General features: G+C 38.0%; 1 protein-coding gene across 1 annotated transcript in view; it reads left to right on the top strand.

Annotated features, from left to right (window-relative positions):
• The first annotated feature begins 523 nt into the window (after nucleotides 1-523).
• ANK2 (ankyrin 2) overlaps nucleotides 524-23,264 on the top strand; it is a 689,964-nt gene continuing 667,223 nt past the window's right edge. The window contains exon 1 of the mRNA XM_055086193.1: nucleotides 524-625. Coding sequence (XP_054942168.1) covers nucleotides 554-625 — 72 coding nt within the window. The 5' untranslated portion in view covers nucleotides 524-553. The remainder of the gene's footprint in view (nucleotides 626-23,264) is intronic.

Raw genomic sequence — 23,264 nt, forward strand, 5'->3', positions numbered from 1 at the left:
GGGAACGTCTGCCTGTGATGCGGGAGCGTCCGCCGAGGAGCCTCCTTCTCCCCACCCACCTCCCAAACTCCGGCAGTCAGTGGTGCATATAGACATATTTCTGGGAGCTGTCCATGAGCTCATCGCTCTCCCGGCGATAGCGGCGGCAGCGAGAGAAGCAGCCTCATTTCCCCCCGGCGCCGCTAGAATAAGCCCCGCCGCTCGCACATTCACACGCGCGGCGCGCGGCGCCGGGAAGGAGCAGCCGCCGGCCCAACCCCGAGGCCAAGGTCGCCCCCGACCCTGGCCCGCCATGGCCCGGAGTCTCCCCGCCGGGAGGTAGGTGGGCGCAGGAAGGGGCGAGGGGCTCCGGCCAGGACTGCGGCCGGGCGAGCCAAGCGGGCAGCCGCCCCTCGCGCTCTGCGGCGGCGGAGCCGGGCGGGGCCGCGAGCGCGGCGGCTGCGGAACCTCCCGGCCCGTCTGGGGCCGCGGGCCGCAGGCCCCGCGCGGAGGAGCCGCAGGAGACCCGAGGGACCCGGGCGTGACAGGAGGAAGAAACCGGAGCACCAGGAAGATGGCTTCTCCCACCTCCCCGGCCCCGGAAGGCGGGGCCTCCACGCCGCCGAACCCGCCGCGGATTCGTCAGGTGGGTGCACAAAGTGCGGGGAGGGGCGCCCGCACCCCATTGTTCTCGCCTTCCCCAAGGACGGGGACGTCGCCCCAGTGCAGAGGCTGACGAGGAGTGGGACTGACACAGGCATACTTGGCCGCATCGCCTGGTCCAGGACCATTCTCTGAATGCCCTTTTCCCAGTCTCGCTTCACACACGGACACAGAAACACACACACACGCGCGCGCGCGCGCACACACACACACTCCTAGAAAAACACGTTTTCCAAAACCAGATGTGTAACTTATGCATACACACACGCTCATACACACCCCGCAAACTCACCCCCAAACTCATCCCCCCGCCGCGCACGGAGACACACGCCCAGCTGTCACATGACCCACTGCGGAGCTACACCATTAAGGAGGAGCCCTTGGTGCCCTCAGGGGGGAAATCCACCCCAGACCCCAAACCCCCGAGGACGCTGAGAGGGACTGCTGGAAGCATTCACTTCCCACCCACAGGAGAGAAGGAACCGTGTCTAGAGGTTGCTTATTAGTTCTCAACTTTCAGATAGAGCTACACCCAACAATTGCAGCCTTGTATTCGACAGTACTGGAAAACATGTGTTCCTGCTCTCCCGACTGTCTCTGTCTGCAGAGACAGTTTTCCCCAACACTGCGAGGGAGGGTGTGGGATGGGTGATGCACATTTCTTTGGCTGCCTGAATAAACCCTCTTTTCTGTTTGTATGGTAATATTAAAACATGGGAGTACTCCATCTGGTTGTGATCTGTGATTTGGTATCTAAAGGAGCTTTCTTCTTCTTTTTGTGCTACCATTGCCACGAACTACAGCATTAGCACTTTAGGTTATCGCGGTAGCAACGCAAGCGTCAGTTTGCCGTGTTCAGTGTAGTGTATGGGTGTGAGAATATGATCCACTGACTACAGATAGGCAACCTCTTTACCAAGGAGACTCGAACTCCTGTTTGGAAATATGGTACAACTGGTTAATGCAGCAGGAGGGTAGTACCCAACAGAATAGTTTTTCTTCAGGGCAATGTGGAAATTTTGAAGAACCCAGAGGCTTTAGAATTTATGAAAACATGACAGTGAAATTTGGTTGACACTTCACAAGGTCTTTGCCACATTTGAATTTTAATGTGTATTGATAATGTTATTGTAGGGATAACCTTTGTTTATGTGCATTTTTAATGCAATGACTAAAATCAATGTGTACTTTTTTTTAATGGCCCTCTGTGTCTCAATGAAATTGTTAGGGTTTTAAATGCTTGTAGAATCCAAGACTCTAATTTTATGACAATGCATTTTTAATTGCACTTGGAGTTATTTTTTTTTTCCTGAAGCATTGTGGTAGCAGGCATCATTACATCTGTATTTGTGATACAGGCATCTAAGAATGATGGTGAAATCACCTCTATTTGCAATGTAAGAAAAATCATGTCCTATGTGAAAAATCATTTTTATACCTATTTGGCTAAATATATATGTACGTTTGTGTATATAGTTATATGTACTCGTAAGAATCTCTGTGAAGCCTCATTCTATATTTAGAATAATTTTACTGATCTAAGAAATAGTATGTGTGAAAATGGTCAGGAGAAAAAATTTGTATGAAAGGTCATTGCTATTTTGCAGAGTAGACACTCTACTTAGAGGACCTCATAATTAGAAGCTGTGTAAATGACATCATGTTGCAACATTCAAGTAATTGACTGGTGTCCTCTGCTCAGCTTTTCATTTATATGACCTTACAGAAGCACTCTTTTAGTGATTGGTGCATTAATTTGCATAGGGTGTAGAAATAGGTTGCTGGAATTATCGGTCATTCCAGTCTGCGTGATTCATCTAGGCAGGTGGAACGGAAGTCCTGACAACCTCTGACTACAGCGTCACCACTTTCCTGCAAGTGATTCTGAGCAAATTAGAAATTTAAAAAAACAGAAAGGATAGCAGTGTTTTCCTGCAAAGTGGTGAAATATTTTAGGTCCCAGTCCCGCTGTATTTTAACCGTGTCACTATTTCCCTGACATGTTTCTCCTTGTTCTTTAGTAATTCTTTTTCAAATCAATTCTGGATTGAATCAGAATTGAATTAAAGTCTGAATTGTTTTCCTCGTTTTAAACCATAGTTGACAGAAAAAGTATAATTGAAAGAACATAGACGTCCAAAGGTTGAAAGATTTTAATTAAAGACATGGCATGGGCTTTAGCAACAGATAAATGTATTGGTCATCATTTTAATTATATAATAGAAATTTAGAAATAAAATATTTTAGAAAGGCTTTCAGTGAATATATATTTATATCTTGTAAATTAGTATATTTAACTGCTAATTTCAATGAAAATATTCTATGTGAAGATTCATTTATTCAACAAACACTTATTCAGCACAGAGTAATGTTTCATGCCCTAAAGATAAAGAAATGAAGAAGATAAAAATGTTATCCATTAGGAGGTGTAGGTGTTTTTAATGAAGACAAGCATTAAAGTATCTGAAATTTGAATTGCTTATAGGGGCTTTTCCACATTATTTAAAAATATATTTCTCAACTTTTTGTTTTGATCATTCCTCTAATAATAAGTCTAAATAATTCCTGGTTTGCATATACCTAAAAAGTCACTGTATGACTGAATTAATGTTTGCATCCATTTGATATATGATATAGTTCTGTTCTGTTTTAATTATTTAATCTGTTATTAGAATGATATATCAGAAACTGTATATATTATTTTTACAACCTGATCTTTTGGACAAAGTTTTCTTTTTCTTTTTCTTTTTTAAGCTTTTCGAAATTGCCGATATAGCCGAAGTAATCCAGTGCCTTTGCACAGTGCAGTTAAAATCTAGGTTTCCAAAAATGAGATGATCAAGGGAAAATGACCTTCAACTTCATTCTGTCATGTTAAGGGAGAGAAAAATTTATTAATATGCTCTGTCTTCTTAGGCTCCTAAGATACTAGATATTTAATTTTTTTCCTCTTTTAAGAAAAGCGTTATATTTTCTTTATTTTCTATACAAGATAGCTATGGTACAGAAGTTTCACTACTTTTTAAAACCATTTAAGTCAAAATTAGCTACCAAACTATAAAAACAAATCTCCTGGATTTCATTACATGTTTATTCTTTATTCATTTTCTGACCATAAGAGATTAAGAAACGATAGTTTTGCCCCTAAGTTTTAAAATAGTTTGTCTACATATATTATGTGTATCAAGAGATTTCAATATGAGAAATCAAGAGAAATCAATATGATTTCTATGGCCATTGCCAGAAAATTTAAATCAGTTAATTAAATGAGTATTTATTGAGATCTTGAAGTTAAGATACTTTGCTAGGATCTTTCTGGGCCTTATCATCTTTCTGATGAGCTATGATGGGAGTTTCCAAAGCATTGATTGCTTTGAGAATTGGAGAGCTATAACACATCCTTTATAATTGGTGCCAGTAGAATTTAGTGTCTTTTTCTTGTTTCATGATCTATCCTTCTCCATGATCTGTGGGTATTAGTGTTATTTCATTTATGGAAGCAAACCAGTGTTCTTTCTTTCTTTGTTGTAGAAACTCAGAAACCTCTCATATGGTAATGATAAAATATTTACAAAGGGGCCAGGTGTGATGCTAAGCAAGGCACAGTTTTCCCAACAGTCCTATGAAGGAGATATTATTATACCCATTTTCTGATGAGTAATGTGGGTTTAGCGAAACTAAGCTGCATCCTCAAGTTCATAGCTAGTAAGCTGCAACTATGCAACTCGGGGATTTAAAACGTGGTCGTGATGCCTCATTTCACACTCACTGTTATTTTATTGTCTTCCCCTTCTAATTTGTAACCATTGGGGGAGATCTTAGCACACTTTCTACTTTGAGCCCTCTGTAACCATTCTCAGGAATTTTCCTTTAGTTTGCCTTGATTAACTGTAGGATTTACAACAGAGTTGAAAAAATTTTCATTATTTTAATTCATCAAATGAAAATAACTTGAATTCCATTTGCACTTCTGTATTCTCTAAGAGAGCATTTCTGCAGTCTCATGGTTGCTGAGAAGACAGACTGAGGCCCTCATTTAGCTTTTGTTTCCCCTGAGAGCTCCTCAATTATTCCTGCTGTTTCCACATTGGTCCTGAGAAAAATAGTTCTAAGAATGAGCTGGATTAATGGAGAGTCTTCTTGAACAGGCATAAATAAATAAGAGGCTTTCATTGTCAAGTTTTTTAGTTTCTTCCAATATTAATTCCTTGCTTTGTTTATGCTTGTCGAGATAAGTTATATTTTGAATTTTCGTGTTATGCAAAGTATTTGAGTTACAAAAAGAGGATAAGTTCCTTTAGACAGTGAAGGGATAAAAGAGGATAAAAGGAAAAAGAATATAGTGATGCATTGATATAATTGGTTTAGATTTTTAATTTTGTTTTTTAATTTATATACAGTAAAATTCACTTCTTATACAGTTTAATGAGTTTTGACAGATCCTTAGAGTTGTGTATCTATCACCACAATCTAGGTGTAGAACAGTTCTAGCTCCCTGAAATATTCCTTTTTTTTTTTTTTTTGGCCACACTGCGCAGCATGCAGGATCTTAGTTTCCCAACCAGGGATTGAACCTGTGTCCCCTGTGGTGGAAGTGCAGAGTCCTAACCATTGGACTGCTGGGGAATTCCCCTGAAATATTCCTTTGTGCTAATGTCACTGTAGTCAAACAGATCCTCCCACCTTCAACCTCTGGCATCCACTGAGCTGTCTTCTGTCGCTATACTTTTGCCTTTCACAGAATGTCATATAAATGGAATCATCCAGAATACAACCTTTTGAAACTGACTTTTTTTCACTCAGTGTAATGCCCTTAATAGCCATCTAACTTCTTTCATTTGTCAATATTTTGTTCCTTTTTATTGTGGAATAGTATTTCATTGTATGGGTGTACCATTGTTTAGCCATTCAGATGAAGGACATTTGGGTTGTTTCCAGGTTGGGGCAATTATGAATAAAGTTGCTATTAAATATTTGTATACAGGTTTTGTGTAAACATAAGTATTCACTTCTCTTGGGTGTATACCTTCAACATTTTCTTTGTTGAAGTGTCCAAATATTTTGGCCATCTTTTAAATTGGGTTGTTTTCTTTTTGTTGAGTTTAGAGAGTTATTTATATATTCTGGAGACAAGTTCTTTGTTAGATATATAATTAAAAAAATAAATTTATTTTATTTTTGGCTGCGTTGGGTCTTCATTGCTGTGCGTGGGCTTTCTCTAGTTGTGGCGAGTGGGGGTACTCTTTGTTGCGGTGCGGTGGCTTCTCTTGTTGCGGAGCACAGGCTCTAGGCGCACAGGCTTCAGTAGTTGTGGCTTGTGGGCTCTAGAGCACAGGCTCAGTAGTTGTGGCGCACCAGCTTAGTTGCTCCATGGCACGTGGGATCATCCGGACCAGAGCTCGCACCCGTGTCCCCTGCATTGGCAGGGGGATTCTTAACCACTGTGCCACCAGGGAAGCCCTAGATATATGATTTGAACATATTTTATCTTAGTCTATCTCTGCTCTTTTTATTCTCTTTTTAGTGTCTTTCTCAGAGCAAAGGTTTTTAATTTTGCTCAAGTCCAATTATCAGTTTTTTCTTTAATGGGTTGTCCTTCTGTTGTATCTAAGAACTCTTTCCCTAACCCAAAGTCACAAAGATTTTCTCCCATTTTTTAAAAAGTCTATCATTTTAACATTTGACATTTAAGTCTTTCAGTCACTTTGAGTTGATTTTTGTGATGTGTAGTTCAAGGTTCTTTTTTTTTTTTTTTTTTTGCATAAATTGCCTTTGCATCTTTGTAAAAAAAAAAAATCAATTGACATATTGGCATGAGTTAATATGCAGACTCTCTCCTCTGGATTTAGATATTTTGAGTTTTTCAGATTTCAGAAAAAAGTATGTATCATGTAATTTTTAGAAAATCTAATGACATTAACATGCTTTTGACTTTGTTTTTTAAATGTTATTTACATAGTTTTTAATCTAAACATCATATTAATGTACAAGGCAAACCCTTATGTCTGGAATGGAAGCAGTTTGTGAAAGTAAAATGCATATAATAAAACTATATCAAGAAAACAAATGGAAAAAAGACAAGCTGTATCCTATTTGATGAATACAGAGAGTTTCCAGAGGTTTTTAGAAAACAGTTTCTAACTCAGCTATGTTGAATATGGAAGTGAGATGAGAAGTAAATGGGGACTTTAAGCTTCATTCACTATAGGCTTTGGCGAAGATTAGCATTTCATTTTTTTTAAAGCGTTACTATATGGGTAGATATGGTATATTAAGGAGCTAATAATCTGTTCCTAGTGACACATATGGCATTGCAGTAGTCTAAACCTAGCTTTTAGGTTAGGTTAGGTTATCTATTGCTGCATAACAAACCACCTCAAACATAGTAGTTTCAAACACCAGTAATCATATGCTTTGCTCATTAATCTGCAATTTGAGTAGGGCTTGATGAGAAGGTTGGGAGTCAGCTGGGGTAACTGGAAGGCTGGAGGTGACTTTACGGCTGGGGACAGATCATCTCAGGTTTGCTCACTTGCATGTCTACTGGCCAATGCTGGGGCTATTGGCTGGAACACATATATATGAGTCCTCTTCAGGTGGATACTTGTCTTCCTCACAACATAGTGACTGGGGTCTAAGAGTAAGAGTCCCCAGACATCACAGCAGAAGTAAAGGACATCTTATGACCTAGCCTTGGAAATCACATAGGGTTACTTAATGCCATACTCTCTTGGTTGAGGTAATCACAGAGGTTCAACCAGATTCCAGGGGAGGGGAATAGACCCCACTGCTCTATGCAAGGGATGAATATCAGCATTACATTGTAAGAAATGCATGTGGGATAGGCTGTTTGGCCACCTTTGAAAATATGATCTACCACAGAGTGAGAACTAAGTTAATACAAAGTAAGCTGCTATATTCGGCACATTATTTTTGTCATTGGATCAGGAGGTAACACAGATGAGACAAGAACTGGTTAAATAAGTATTTCTCAGGAAATATTTTCCCACTTAAATATCATAAATCACTCTATGCAAACACTGTACTTTTTCACATTGTTTGATTTTCGATTGCTTAGTAGTCCTGGACTTGGGTTCTGCCTGTGGAGTTTGGAGGGCGTTGCATAGTACCACCGTTAGACAGAAGGCTCTAGAGCCTCTGAGAAGTCAGAAATCAGGCTTGTACAGCTGTCCTGGTTGCTATTTGAGTAATTCTGAGTAAATAATTTCATCTTGCTAAACCGTAGTTTTGTAATCTATAAAATGCAAATATTATCATTCTATCTCATAAACCCATTATTAAACTTTGATATAATATTTGGGCAGGTATTTCTAAACAATAAAATAATACAGAAGTATACTTTATTGTGAAAAGACATGTAATTTTGATTTGAATTGTTTGTGACCTAAGCATCTTGGTTAACTAATTGAACTTATTCTAACAGTTTATAAACATAGTTTTATTATACTTTTCTTAAAATTGAAGAAGTCACATAAGAATGTGGTAGGGAATTCCCTGGTGGTTCAGTGGTTGGGGCTTGGCGCTTTCACTGCTGTGGCATGTGTTCAGTCCCTGGTTGGGGAACTAAGATACTGCCAGCTGTGGTGTGGTCAAAGAAAAAAAGTGTGGTAATAAATTAATATTTTTATAGATGGATATATTTGAAAAGTAAACCTTACTCCAAACCCAAACTCTGCAATCCTTTACCCCTGAAACAATCATTTCTTATGTATTCCCTTAGAAATATTCTGTTTATAGAAACATTTATCTGTTTACATACTCCTCCCCCCTTTTGTTTACACAAATGGGAGCCTACTCTACACGTTGCTTGATACTTTGCTTCTTTCATAAAAATTTATTCTGGTCCAGTTTGGTACATACACTTGATCTTTTATTGTTACATATTATTTTATTAAATGAATGTATCATAATTCATTTCACTCTTTGTGAATGGACATTTAGGTTGTTTCTAGTATTTTACTTCAGTGAAAATCTTGTACATTTGTATTTAAGAATGTGTGTGGGCATATATGGGTCTTTGAACACATGTATCGGTAAATAAATTTCCAGAAGTCAAATTGTTGTATCAAAGGCTACTTTTTACTCCCTCTCACTTCTGAATACTATATTCAACAATGTAGAAACCCTCAAGTAACAAAACTGAATTATATCAGTTTTGGTCTTAGGTGTATAATTGTCAATCAACTTTATATTTTGCTAATACTTTTTTGTTTTCTCCATTTTTTAAATGTTACATGCTCAAATGTCAACATATTAGGAAAAGAGCCATCATAATCTTGCGATGCCTCATTATGGATCATACTACTTTGGCTGAAAACTTTTCTTCATTTAAATCCATTCTTTCCTTAGATCACTTTAGATTACTCAAGTTCCAGAGTGTTATTAACAAGTATTATTTCTGTTCACTTTTCAGAATCCTTCATTATAATTCTTAATTTCACAATGACCAATATGTGTAACAACTTGGAAAGCAGATAATCCATATTTTAGATTTCAGATTAGTTAAGTGGATGCACAAAGAGTATAGTTTGCTTGGGATTACCTAGCAAATGAATGGCAGTCTGAACAAGGCCCTGATTAGTAACGGTTTGCTTTTTAACCAATAGAACTTTATTGCATTTCAAACAACATGATAGCAATCAATCACATTTTCAATTTTAACTATCATTTGGTGGACGGTTACTAATAATGTAACTCTCCTTTATATTTTCACTTGGATATAGATAGTATATACTTGGATATATAGAAAGTAGCTCATAAAATGAGAAATCAAATTTAACAAATCAGGTGTAGAATACCCCTAAGTGGTCATTTTAAGAGTTAACTTCCTCAGATTTTTCAAAAGAAAAGCCATCATTATGTAAAATAAGTTATGGTTCATTTGGAAAATTCTTCCTCAAAAGGATATTAGATCTATCCCTGCTCTCAAAAATCTTACAATCCTATAGAAGAAGAAATCAAGCAGTGTACGCGGCTTACTGTAATGCAGATAGAATATGCTAAGTATAATAATAGAGTACAAAATACCATGGGAGGAGATAAAAGAAGTTTATTTTGATTGGAGGAAATCATATTAGGTTTAGTGAAACAGTTGAAATGTGAGTTGAATATTGAAGAATGGATTTCATTTTGACAGGTGGAGATTAGATAAAAAGCATTTCAGATCCAGAATAAACAGCATGAAGAGACACATAGAGATGGAAAAATATTACAGGGTAGGCAGAATGGTTAGTAATCAATCCCAGTTGGCTACAGAGTAGGAGACAAGGAGAGATTAGTGAAAGATAAAACTGGAAAAGTAATTGGTATAACATCATGGAAAGTCTTCAATTTACCAGAATTTGGTCTTTATTTATTTATTATTTTTTTTTGCGGTACGCGGGCCTCTCACTGCTGTGGCCTCTCCCGTTGCGGAGCACAGGCTCAGCGGCCATGGCTCACGGGCCCAGCCTCTCCGAGGCATGTGGGATCTTCCCGGATCGGGGCACGAACCCGTGTTCCCCGCAACGGCAGGCGGACTGGACTCTCAACCACCGCGCCACCAGGGAAGCCCCAGAGTTTGGTCTTTATTCTTTAGAATATGCATACTCCCGCTAGGATTTGGCTTTACTGTCCACCTCCCTCTCATCCTCAGATAAAAGCTACCTTCAAATAAAATGATCATCTTCATCATCACCTAATCATGGATAAGCCATATTTTCACAATCTTAACTAAAAGGTGAATAAAAGTTACTTTAGGAAACATTGCTATTTTCATCAATTCTGTAACATAAAATCTAAGAAAAACCATATGTTTACTCTCTGCACAAATAACTTCATGCCATGCTCCCTTAGATTCTCTCTGTCTTCCTATCAGATTACCTTCTCTTGAATAACCATTTTGGAGCTGTTGCTGCATGTCAGGATTTTAGTTGAAGGAATAATTTATTTCAAAGGCTGAACAATAATAGATTTAACATCATAGCTCTCACTCAGATCCTTTTGTGTAAATGTACCTTGTAGAACACAGAAAAATAAAAAAGAACATTGTAATAGTTATTGCTTATCTGATTTGTCTCATTTGAGCTCCAGAATCTTAACGAATGTCTGGGAATTAAACTAGATATTTTGTTTGTAACAATGCTTTCAAAAAGTTCTTTAATTCAGGACTTTATGAAGGTAATAAAAGAATGCATAGGGAATAATGGAACTCACAATATAGAATAAAAATTACATGTCTTTAAAGATACAATAAGTTAAGCATATCCTTGCAGTTATTAATACTATTCAGTGGGGTTTTGATACGAAGTTCTGCGCCTCTTCAGTATCTCTCAGTCCTGTCTGGATTTCCTTTCTTCCAGATAGAGCCTGTTCACACTCTGAATCCCATATCTTTCCCAGTGATGTTTGTGCTGTAGTTGATAAATTCTTTAAGGCCATTATCATTATCTGCATATTAATCTCATTTGATACTAATGGGATTTAATTTGAAAATTGTTAAATTAGTTGATTTTATTAAAAATTAATTTAAATGTTATTTAAAGTACTAAGTTTTATCATCTGATTTCTGGGCTATTGTGCCTCTGTCACTTTACTCTGCAAATCTTCTACCATTATATATCTATTAACCTGTTAATGATACCTCTCTAATGATATCTCTCTAATCAGTGTCTTCCGTCTTGAGAATGTGTATTTGGCCATGGTCATCATTTGGTGAGCTGTGGGTGATGGGAGGGGTATTTTAAGTTACAGCTTACTAGGTCATTTCTTGATGAGAGTTCAGGCTGAAAACAGAACCCCTTGGGCGGACTGCTGGTACTTCCTGTGTCACACATGACCAGAAGCAGAATCTGTGGTGATATACTCAAGTGTAGACAATGGAAGCCTAACAAGAAAGCAGAGGTGCGATCGTGCTCATGGAGCAAGGTATCTCACAGCTGAAAGAAATTAGAGGAAACGCCAAGATCTGAGTTCTTGTCAAGAGCTACACCTGGAATTTATTTTTTTTTCTTTTAATGGAAATTAAACAAACATTCTTTTGTTTTACCTGAGGAGGTCTGAAAACAGTTTCGTTCTGTTAAATGCTTTATTTCACATAGACTGAGGTAGTAACAAATCTCCTTGAATCTGCTACACTTATCTTTATACACAAGTTATTTATCTGAACAATTTTCCTTTATAATAGATGGTAACTTGCTAGCCACTTGGTATTAAAAACCAGACTCCTGGAAATGCAGTTTTTCAAATCCATTAACCTTTATTCAACTCTTATGGTAATAAATATAGAAGGATCACATCATTTTTCTTCAGTGTATGATCTAATATAAATTGGGTTTGTCTGACCTTTTTTCTGACTGTCCTAAAGGATAGGCTTATAAAACTAAAAGAAATCTTCCCACAGGTTTTATGAATACTGTGTTTCTCTTTTGATGTCTGTCTTTGCTTTAATATCATAAGGTTATTTCACCCTAGTTTATTTTGGGATCAGGCAAGTCAAATAAACCTTTTCTGGAACTGGATTTGACCTGGTTTAACCAATTTGCTGCCCCATGTAATGACTGATAATCATGAACACAAGCAAAAGTATTAGATGCATGATTTTGTGATATTGCTTAAATTGTGCAAGCTTATAAATTTAAGAGTAACGGTTATATTTAACGTAAATTATATGGACTAATCACTTTCATAGTGCCAGTTTATAAAGGAAAATATTTGTTTTGTACATTTGCACCACTGAGCTAAAAATAATATTCAGTAAATCAATATATTTAGTGTTATTCCCTACCCATGATAGTTATCAAGTATTTGTATAGCTTTGTTAGAAGTTCTCATACAATTTATTTAGACACCAATGAATAAATATTTACTTAAAAAAACATGAATTTATAGATATAAGAAGCTAAAATGTACAACAGTAACAGAGCTGTTGACTAAATCAGACTTCCAATTGGATAAAAGACCTCGTATGGCAACTTAGAAAATCCTCTCTATTTTTGATAAAAGCTTGGATTGTTTATCACTGAACTAACTCTTTCATCTGAGAGTACAAAATGTTTTATTCATGAATGCCTCTTTTATAGCCACCTTCTTCAGTTATAAAAGAAAGCCAGGAACATACCTCTACCTCTAAACCTCGTATTTTCACATATTCTTGCTTTCTTCCTTCCTATTTCAGAGGAAGAATTATCCTGACCTCGATCACACTCCTTTTGCCTGTCCTAGGAGTTGACTATGTCCAGGAGATGCTTTTCTTTTTTTCCCAATTTTTCAATCTTCATTGTTACAGAGTCTAGGGCAGGGGTGAGCCTGATGGTGAGGGTAAGGAAACCCAACGGCTGTGGAGAGAAGGATGCTTTGGTTGAGAATTTAGCAAACTGACAGCCCTAATCCTTCTAGACTTCTCAGCAGTTTTGATTCTGTTGATCTTTCTCTCCTTCCTGAAACTCTTCCCAGTAGGACTGTAGATCTCCATTCATATGTTCAATAATTACATCAACTCCTCTGAAGTAATGATGTTCACACTTAATTGAGCCTGAGTGTGTGCCAAGCTCTGTGACAGGTTCTTTACATGTATTATCTCATTTCATCCTCCCATCCATTTTATGAAGTAGATACAACAATTATCCCAATTTAAGGATAAAGAAACTGAGGCTTAGTAGTTTGCTGACGATCACACAGCCAAGTAAATGGCAGAGTGAGGGATTCATACTCGCATGTGTTAGGCATCAGAACCCTCATCCTTAAACAGAGCATATGATACCACCTCTTCATGCCAGGTGCCCTGGTAGGGACTGGAAATACAGAGGTGAAAACACCTCAAATACAGAGGTGAAAACCCTCAGTACACATGGAACTTACGCTATAGTTATATGGCATATATGTTATAGGGAAAACAAACTAAACAGGTAGAATGTGATGATTTTGATATGGAGGTGTGATCCAATGCAGTGGGGGCTTTTATTTGATTAGGGAATTCAGCAAAGGCCTCAAGGAGAAGCTGGTGTTTGAAGGAAGAGTAAAAGGTTGCAACATGACTAAGATAGGGAGGGAATTCCAGGCAAAGGAAACAGCAGGTGCAAAAGCATGGAAGTAGAAAGCATATTGCATTTTAGGGAGTGATCAGCAGTCCTGAATGGCTGGAGCAGAGTGTTTGGGGGAGGTCACAGGAGATGAGACTGGTGAGTCAGTCTAGAGCCAGATCATAAAAAGCCTTGTTTATTATCATGATTCATTTGTGGTTTTCTTCCTAGTGTTTTCCCAGGCAGTTCTTTATCATTCTCCTCCATCTCTTCCTCTTCCTTCCCTTGTTATCTAGATATTAGTGTCTCTCAGAGTTCTGCTTGCTATCTTTGATTTTCTTCTCTTATGTGTTTATACTTCTTCCCAGACCCAATCACCAAGTCCTATAGCCTCCATTACCACTCAAATGCTGATCTTTCTTCCATCACTATCTTAGCACCAACCCTTCTCTTAATAGTTTCATCTGACCTCTGTAAATCTTCTCCTTTTTATTCCTCAGGTCCTTCAAACTTAATATTGTCTAAAAGGAAGTCACTGTTTTCTCCCTACCCCACCAAAAGTTTCACATATGTGGACTAGATGGAAGGAAAAAAGTAGAGTTTGGTTTTATAGTGTACTTTTAATAATTATTTCAGAGCACTTTACCATGTTATGAATAACTCAGATATGTGTTGTCTAGAGATTGTGTTGACAAATGGAAAAGCCATTATGTACTGAAAAAGAGCTCAAATTTGGCTGTGACTATCAGTGAGGGATGAAAGATATAATGGGTCCATGACTAAGAAGTTTTGCCTACCTGTTGTTTTTCTGAAAAGTTACATGGGATTATCTCAGTATTTAAAAAAGTCACCCACGCCACCCTCCTCAACTTTGTGGGCTCTTTTTACTCTCTTCTTAAAGTTCAAAAGCCCATATGCTCCCAGGCCACTCTAAAGGTTGGGTGGGAGAAGGATGCTGAGGAAAAGGTAGGACAGAAGATGAAGAGTTCCTTTGTGTTTCTTCGAACTGGGTTTGCCATTGTGATGAAGGTAATGGAGATTCCTTCATCACCCTGGAGCCGGCTAGGAGTTTGGCTGACCTGAGGAAGGCAGTGTCCCTGTACACCTGGAAAAAGGCTGTGAGCTTCCAAATTAGAATGTGGGAGAAGTGGAAAGTAGGAGAAATGATTCCAAAGCTATTGCTCTTTTCAAAGGGAAACGTAACAATGAAATTATGAATCCTGAATTGAAAGTGTCAGGAGTTATTATGTCTAGCTAGCAACTCACATGCAGGTGTGATGGAAGTGGAATTGCTAACCTTAACAGAAAAGATATCAAAAGTAAGTCATTGTTTGAGTAAGTGTATCACCTGGGATCACACTAATCTAAACTCATGGCATGGAGAGTGATTAAAATGAGTTTCTCTTAGAAGAGAAGTGAAGGCATCAGAGAGGGAATTTGCCTATCTTGCATGCATTATTATCAGACTTCATTTGTTGTCCTCAAATTTAATAGAAAAAAATGTAATCTCTTAAAAGGTTTTGTTTTATTAACTTTTATTAAAGGTTTTGCTTTGTTAACTTTTATGTCCACAGATTCCTGTATCTGCAGACATATTATTTGAGTGATTTCTAACTAGCTACCACCACTTTGTATGCTCTAAATTGCTTCAAGTCTGGCAGGGACAGTTCCCACAAACATATTATAGTTGCAGTTTATCTTGTGTTTAGCCTTCAACTCTCTTTTAACTCATCCTTACTTCTGGTCCCCAAAGCTTATAAGTTTGAACCACCTAACAGTCTCTCTTTCTCTGTCTCTCTGTCCCTCTCGCTCTTTGCAAAAGGTGAAGCTGTGGTCTAGAATTACAGCTATTTAATGGAAGAGTCTACCTAAAACACACACGCACATTCACACACATCCCTAAGCCATACAGATATCTACTGTTTAGCTAACAAGGAGGCTGAAGTTATCAGTCCCAGGATGTTTGGTTCAGTAGTTCAGTAATGTTATGAGTGATTGAAGCTTCTCTGATTCCTCTGCTTTGCAGTCCTCAGGTGTTATGTCATCTCTCTTGGTCATAAGATGGCTGCCACAGTTCCAAGCATCGTGTCTTTGTGTAACAGCCAAAGCAGAAAGCAAGGGTAAGGCGAAGGTGGCAGGTGGTGGCCAGGTCTTCCTCTGGTCATACGTTTGTCTTATAAGGGAGGGAAATCTTTCCTAGAAGCCATCCTGCAAAAGCCTCCTTTCATTTCATTGTTAGAACTGGATCATGTGCCTGCCTATCCCTTGAAAAATCCCTAAAAATGAACAGGATGCCATGTGTTGAGGTTGGATACATTATCATCCAACCGAAATGGTTGGGAAAAGTTAGAGAAAGGTGTTTGGTAGCCAACCAAGAAATCTGCTACATCTACATAGATAGAACTCAATTGAATTTTAGAGCTCATGAATCTGCAATTAATTTACTGGATATTTACCACAATTAGGTTTAAATGCTGTATCTTATGTTCAATTTATCTACCTCAATGGAAGGAAAGTCGTTTTTAAATTCTTTTTCTGTTTAGCTGTTTCTACAAGGGCTTGATATAAGCTTTGTGGTTGATGTTTCCATGGTGATCAAGAACATTGTCATCTAAGAGCATTCCTTTAGAACCTAACAGCAAAGCAAACTGTTTAGATGATGATCACAGGAACAAACAAACATAGTTCTTGACAATTGCTGAGAATGTGTTTTGAAAGAATTGATCCTTCAGCTGATGTGATGTATGCATTACATTACTGAAGTTACATCTGCTTTTGAATTTTAAAATGTCATCAATAGTGATAAGAGTCTCAATTTTACACTCAAACTTCTGAGGGGATCTGTTAAAGATGGTCTATGTAATAATTCCTACAATAACTATTCTCGTGTCTTTTCAATTTGAAAGTTATGCTAAGATGAATGAAATCTTTAAGGTGGGCTATCATTAGTTCATTCAACAAATATTTTTTGGATAACTAATATGTATCAGGCAGTGTTTTAGGATTTGGGAATACAACAGTGACAAAAATGAAGTCCCTGCCCTCATGGAGCTTATATTCTAGTAGGTAGGAAAGATAGAAAATAAAGACATAAGAATAAATATATATAATCTCACCCACATTAGGATGACCACTATCAAAAAGCAAAAAATAATAAGTGTTGGTGAGGATGTGGAGAAATTGGAACCCTGTGCACTGCTGGTGGGAAAGTAAAATGGCACAGCTGCTATGGAAAACAGTATGGCAGTTCCTCAAAAAATTAAGAGTAGAATTACCATATGATCTAGCAATCCCATTTCTAGGTATATAACCAAAAGAGTTGAAAGCAGGAACTTGAACAGACGTTTGTACACCTGTGTTCATAGAAGCATTATAGGCAAAAAGTGAAAGCAACGCAAGTGTCCATCAATGGAATAATGGATAAACAAAATATGATATATATATATTATGAGATATATATATATATATATATAGAGAGAGAGAGAGAGAGAGAGAGAGAGGGAGGGAGAGAGAGAGAGAGAGAGAGAGAGAGGGAGAGAGTCATCTCTTGTATCCATAGAGAGAGAGAGAGAGGGAGAGAGTCATCTCTTGTATCCATAGAGAGAGAGAGAGAGAGGGAGAGAGTCATCTCTTGTATCCATAGGGGATCAGTTCCAGGATCCCCTCAGATGCCCAAATCTGAGGATGCTCGTGTACTTTGTATAAAATGGTCTAGTGTCAATATTTGCGTATAATCTATGCACATCTTTCTGTATACTTTAAATCATCTCTAGATTACTGGTAATACCTAATACGGTGTAAATGCTATGTAAATAGTTGCCTGCCATGCGGCAAATTCAAGTTTTGCTTTTTGGAACTTTCTGGAAAAATTAAAAAAATTTTTTTCGATGTGCGATTGGTTGAATCATGGATGTGGAACTCATGGATATGGAGGGCTGACTGTACATACGATGAAATATTACTCAGCCTTAAAAAGGAAGGAAACTCTGACATGTGCTACAATATGGATGAAACTTGAAGACATTGTTAAGTGAAATAAGCCAGCCATAAAAGGACAAATATTGTCTGATTCCACTTATATGAGGTACCTAGTCAAATTCATAGAGACAGAAAGTAGAATGGTGGTTGCCAGGGGCTGTGGGGAAGGGAGAATGTGGTGGTTTATTGGATATAAAGTTTCAGTTTGGGAAGATGAAAAGAATTCTGGAGATTTGCTGCACAACATTGTGAATGTACTTTACTGAACTGTACAGTAAAAATTAGTTAGGATGGAAAATATTATGTATATTTCACCACAATTAAAAAGAAATAAAATGTCAGGTGGTGATAAGGGCCATGGAAGAGATAAAACAAGATGCGAGTGGGAACACATGGGATTTCCGGGGAGGGGTGTGGATTGTTATTTTATATTTGGTGATCAGGGAAAACCTCCCTAATGAGTGACAGTCAGGCAGAGGCGTGAAGTATGTGAAGGAGGGGACCCACCTCTGGGGGAAGAGCGTTTTAGGCAGATGTTAAAGCAAATGGGAATGGTCAACGGTAGGACCAGTTTGGTGTGTTCCGGGAATAGGGAGCTTGCCAGTGTAGCTCAAGCAAAGTAGGTGAGGAGGAAAGTGGTAGAATGAGATCTCGCAGAGGTGGGGGTGGACAGATCGTGTTTCAGGTTATGACACTGAGTGGGTATAAACACGTCCTCGCATGAATAAAATATGGGTATTATATTTCTCTATAATTGTAGGCATAGTGTCGGTTTGTTGGAAAGCAGATGATTGTATTGATCTAAATCATGTATGTTTCACTCTCTATACCTCTGCAGTTAACAGATGAACATTTGTGTTGGCTCACACATTCCCTAAACTGTATTCAGTATGACTCTAACCCCCTCAACCCCCCAACTCTGCCCCCTCTTGCCATTCTTCTAAAGGAATATGTTTCCAGAATGTTCACATTACAGAATTAACATTGTGTCTAAATCTTCAGAGTCAGAAATTAAAGTTTATTTTAAGAATTCCATTATTGTGAAAGTAAATTAAAAATTACAGAAATAGAAGTATAAACCTTATTGATTTTGGTATTATGGGTAATTTACTGGAAAATATACACTAAGATGAGTTTTCTCAGTGTTTATAAATATCCAGCTAGAGCTTACTATGGATGGTATATATAAAATTAAATAATACATACATGGTTCAGTATATAGTAGCTGTAGTATGCAGCAGAGAGAGTTATTGTTAAAATACTATTATATAAGCTAACCCAAATTTTTACATGGAACTGAAAAAAAATGAAAAACAAAACAAAAAAACTTCTGCTAATTATGAAATAATGTGGGATAATGGAGCAAGCTAAGCTCTACCCTCAAAAGACTAGGTTAAGTATATATGTTATATTATTTCCGAGATGTGTACCCTTTGGAAAGTTATGAATCCTCTCTTAAGCCTCAGTTTCTTCACTTGGGGATAATATCCACCCAATATGGTGGCTGTAAGGGTTCATTGAGATATTGTAAGTAAAGCACATGGGATACACAATTAATTGTCATGAAATTATAAATCATGTATCATTAATAATGTCATTCAAATAGGAATCATTCATGCATTTACAGTGGCTCTACTCTAGGAGGGGAATAAGGGTGGAAATCTGACTAGAAGTGGCAGAGACATTGGGGGAAATCTGTGTTGATCTGTATTTGCATAGTAAGCATACTATTTTAGTTAGGTTGTATGTTTTTGGGGGGCTTCCTGGGAAGTAGGGCCCCCTGGGCACTACTGTAAATTCAGTTATTCTGAATATTATAGGGTATTTGAATGATACAAAATCAGAGAAAATGCTGTCATATGTATTATATTAGTATATATAGTAACTAATATCTATGTATTTTGGGTATATATATATAGTATATATATATAGTAATTAATATCTACATAGTGTGTGTGTGTGTGTGTGTATTTTATTTTATTTATTTATTTATTTATTTATTTTTGCGGTACGCGGGCCTCTCACTGTTGTGGCCTCTCCCGTTGCGGAGCACAGGCTGCGGACGCACAGGCTCAGCGGCCATGGCTCACCGGCCCAGCCGCTCCGCGGCATGTGGGATCTTCCCGGACTGGGGCACGAACCCGTGTCCCCTGCATCAGCAGGCGGATTCTCAACCACTGCGCCACCAGGGAAGCCCTGTGTGTATTTTATAATGCTCTGCATGCAGTGGTGAACCATGTACCAGCTTGAGAGAACCAATTGTTCAAATATCAGGAATTCTGTGAGCGGATTGTCTTTATGTTGGTAGCTTGAAATTGGCTGTGGAAGGAAATAGGCAATTTCTAGAAAGCAATCTTATCTCACAGGCCAATTGTTAAACATTTTCCATCACACCACTGTGCGTTTATCAACTCATTTTAATCTCAAAATGACTCCATAAAATGAGTACCATTATCATTCCCATTTTACAGATGAAGGAATGGAGGCCAGGGAAGTTAAGGTCAGTGGCCCATGGTCACTCAGATAATAAGTAGCAGAGTAGGAATTTTAGTTGCAACAGTCAGGCTCTGGAGTTCATGGCCTTAAACGGTTTGCATTGCTATTATTGATTATTCCCAAAGAGGTGTTCTCTCCTTACAGTGTTTTCTACAAAACAATATGCAGCCTCACAATTGAAGGTTGTAATGTACTCTTAAAAGTCATCTATATGGGTTTGCATTAACACCAGACAATACCATTTACTCTGGATTGGAAAGGGCCTGGGTTTCCCTCTGCATCTAAATAGTATTCACTATTCTTCCTGAGACTCAGATTCCTCACCAAAAAAGTAAAGAATTTGGATTTTCTTATATCTACAGTGTCTTCTAGGCGTAAAATTCTTGCTTAACCAAGGCCTGTCCAGTTCTGCCTCTTGGCCCTGATGTTTGGACACTCAGCATCTGTTCCATGTGTAGCCTGTAGCTCTATCAGTGATTAAGCATTTGACTCCATTGGTAATTTTTCTCTAGTTGTTCCGTACAAGTATATTTTTTGCATAAATTAGGTAGGTTTTAGACTAATAGCCTATTATGATTTTGCAAGTTAGACTCTAAAGTTTGTGATGGCAGAAACCCTGTCTGTTTGGTTCACTGGTGTAGACTCGGCATCTAGCTCAAATTAGGCATTTGTTGAATGAATAAATGAAATTTTCTTTGATTCAATTGAAGAATTCAATTCAAATGAACAAGGATTAATACTATGGGTAGAGGCTGACTATATTGGGGGTGGAAAGAAATTGGAAAATCGGACACACGAGATCATTTATGTGATGTAATATGATGTGATGTGTGTGTGTAACATACATATTTGTGTCTATATGCACAGAATATGGAAGAAAATGGGAGAAACTAGTAACGTTGTTGTTGTTTTTTTTAAAATAAATTTATTTATTTATTTATTTTTGGCTGTGTTGGGTCTTCGTTTCTGTGAGGGGGCTTTCTCTAGTTGCAGCGAGCGGGGGCCACTCTTCATCGCGGTGCGCGGGCCTCTCACTGTCGCGGCCTCTCTTGTTGCGGAGCACAGGCTCCAGACGCGCAGGCTCAGTAGTTGTGGCTCATGGGCCCAGTTGCCCCGTGGCATGTGGGATCTTCCCAGACCAGGGCTCGAACCCGTGTCCCCTTCATTGGCAGGCGGATTCTCAACCACTGTGCCACCAGGGAAGCCCTAACATTGGTTTTTTTTAGGGGTGAAAAATGTGAGTTCAATTGTAAGCCTACTCACAGTCTCTTCTTATGAGAAGATGCCGTGTCTTCTACTTTTTGGGTGAGGAAACTAACTCCCCAAATTGGCTCGCCGATGGGACTTGACAAGTTATATAAAGCATTCTCCTTAGTGTAATAAGTGATGGGACTATTTCCACTGTTCCCTCTTTCTAGTTAAGTTCAGGGCCAAAATGAACCCCAGGGATGGCTTAGTGCTTTCTGTCTTTTGTGTTCTGAGTCACTAATCCTCAAGAACTATTTACTGAGAAAGTATGCTGGAAAGAGCCTTGTTAGGGGTATGTAAAATCAATGAAACACAAGTTACCTGCCACCATGGAGCTGTAATCCCCACTTTGCTTGGTGATACATAGATGTGGAGAGTGGTCTGAGAAGGCTTTGAGGGAATCTGACCAAGAGAATATGTCCCCTTATTTTATCAAAGAGGATCCCCATCTTTCAAGCAATACGTCTTCTACTTTCCAATGTCATTTATTATATTGGAAATTTATTTCATGAAATGTTTTTTCATTAGACAAGGTGTTCATGCTTATTTTTAAAACAGAAATAAAAAGTAATACAGGGAAAAAGAAGAAAAAAGTCTTTCATTATTTTACCATCCAAAATATAACCAGCATTATTGTGAGATACTTGTTTCCATTTTCACTTTGGATAGTACTTTGTTGGTGTGTGTAGGAAGTAATCTGGGCATTTTGCCCAGTTTGGTTTAATTTTTGTTTATTTGTAAAGTGCCTTAGATTACATTAAACTTATTAAATCATTACTGTTATTAGCTGTTACTAATGATATATTATAACATGTTCTTACCAATCTAAGATTGAAGCAATAAAAAATTCATTCCCTAGGGCAACCTCATATGTTGTCTCAGGTATGAAATGGTGCACAGTGGAAATATAACTCTAACTATAGTGAAGTTAAAATTCCCTGGATTTTGGTTCTTTAAGTATTTCTCCTCTGTTCTCATTGCTTAGTGCAAAATCAGAGTGGTTCTCTTCTGATCTCCCAATACACTGGCCTTTTCTACTTCTCCAGTTTTTTTCATCACTTCAATCTTCCCTATCTCTACCTGTCAAGACTCAAGTCACAGTTTTACTTCCTACAAGAAAGCTTCCCTTATCACACTAACATTCACACCAAACAAATGTATCTCTCATCTACTCGAACGCCTGCACTGCTTAATATCTGTATAATTCATGTGGTATTCATATTCTATTTCCTTTCTTTTTTATTGCGGTAAAAAAAACTCATAACACAAAATGGACCATCTTAACCATTTCTAAGCATACTGTTCAGTTATGTTAAGTATATTCACATTGCTGTGCAACCGATCTCCAGAACTTTTTCAACTTGCAAAACTAAAATTCTGTACCCATTAAACAACAATTCCACATTTCCACCTTTCCCCCAGCCCCTGGTAACCACCATTCTACTTTCTATTTCTATGAATTTGGCTACTCTAGATACCTCATGTAAGTAGAATCACACAGTATTTCATATACTATATTTTTCCTTGATTGCAATTATTCACAGATGCATCTTTTCTTTCCTATCAGATTTTAAGCTACCAGAAAGATATTGTCATGTACATTTTCTTTTTTAATGTGCATTTTCTGATCATTCATGTTGCTTAGAACAGAAAAGTTTTAGTTACATATGTTCAATAAGCTTGTGTTAAATGAATAAAGCAATTTGACCCATACAGAGAATTGCTCTAGCTACAAGCCGTGCATACTGGTGGAGACCATGAGGGCTACTTATGTAACATTTCTCATTCTCGGGTTTAAAATTTATTTTTCTCAACAAGTTTTAACTTTGCTGGCAGATTTAATGTAGATAATTTGTCTGGGAGTCATTTGTACTAAGTGTT

Source organism: Physeter macrocephalus, chromosome 7 (genome assembly GCF_002837175.3).
Source record: "Physeter macrocephalus isolate SW-GA chromosome 7, ASM283717v5, whole genome shotgun sequence".
Classification (NCBI taxonomy): Eukaryota; Metazoa; Chordata; class Mammalia; order Artiodactyla; family Physeteridae; genus Physeter; species Physeter macrocephalus.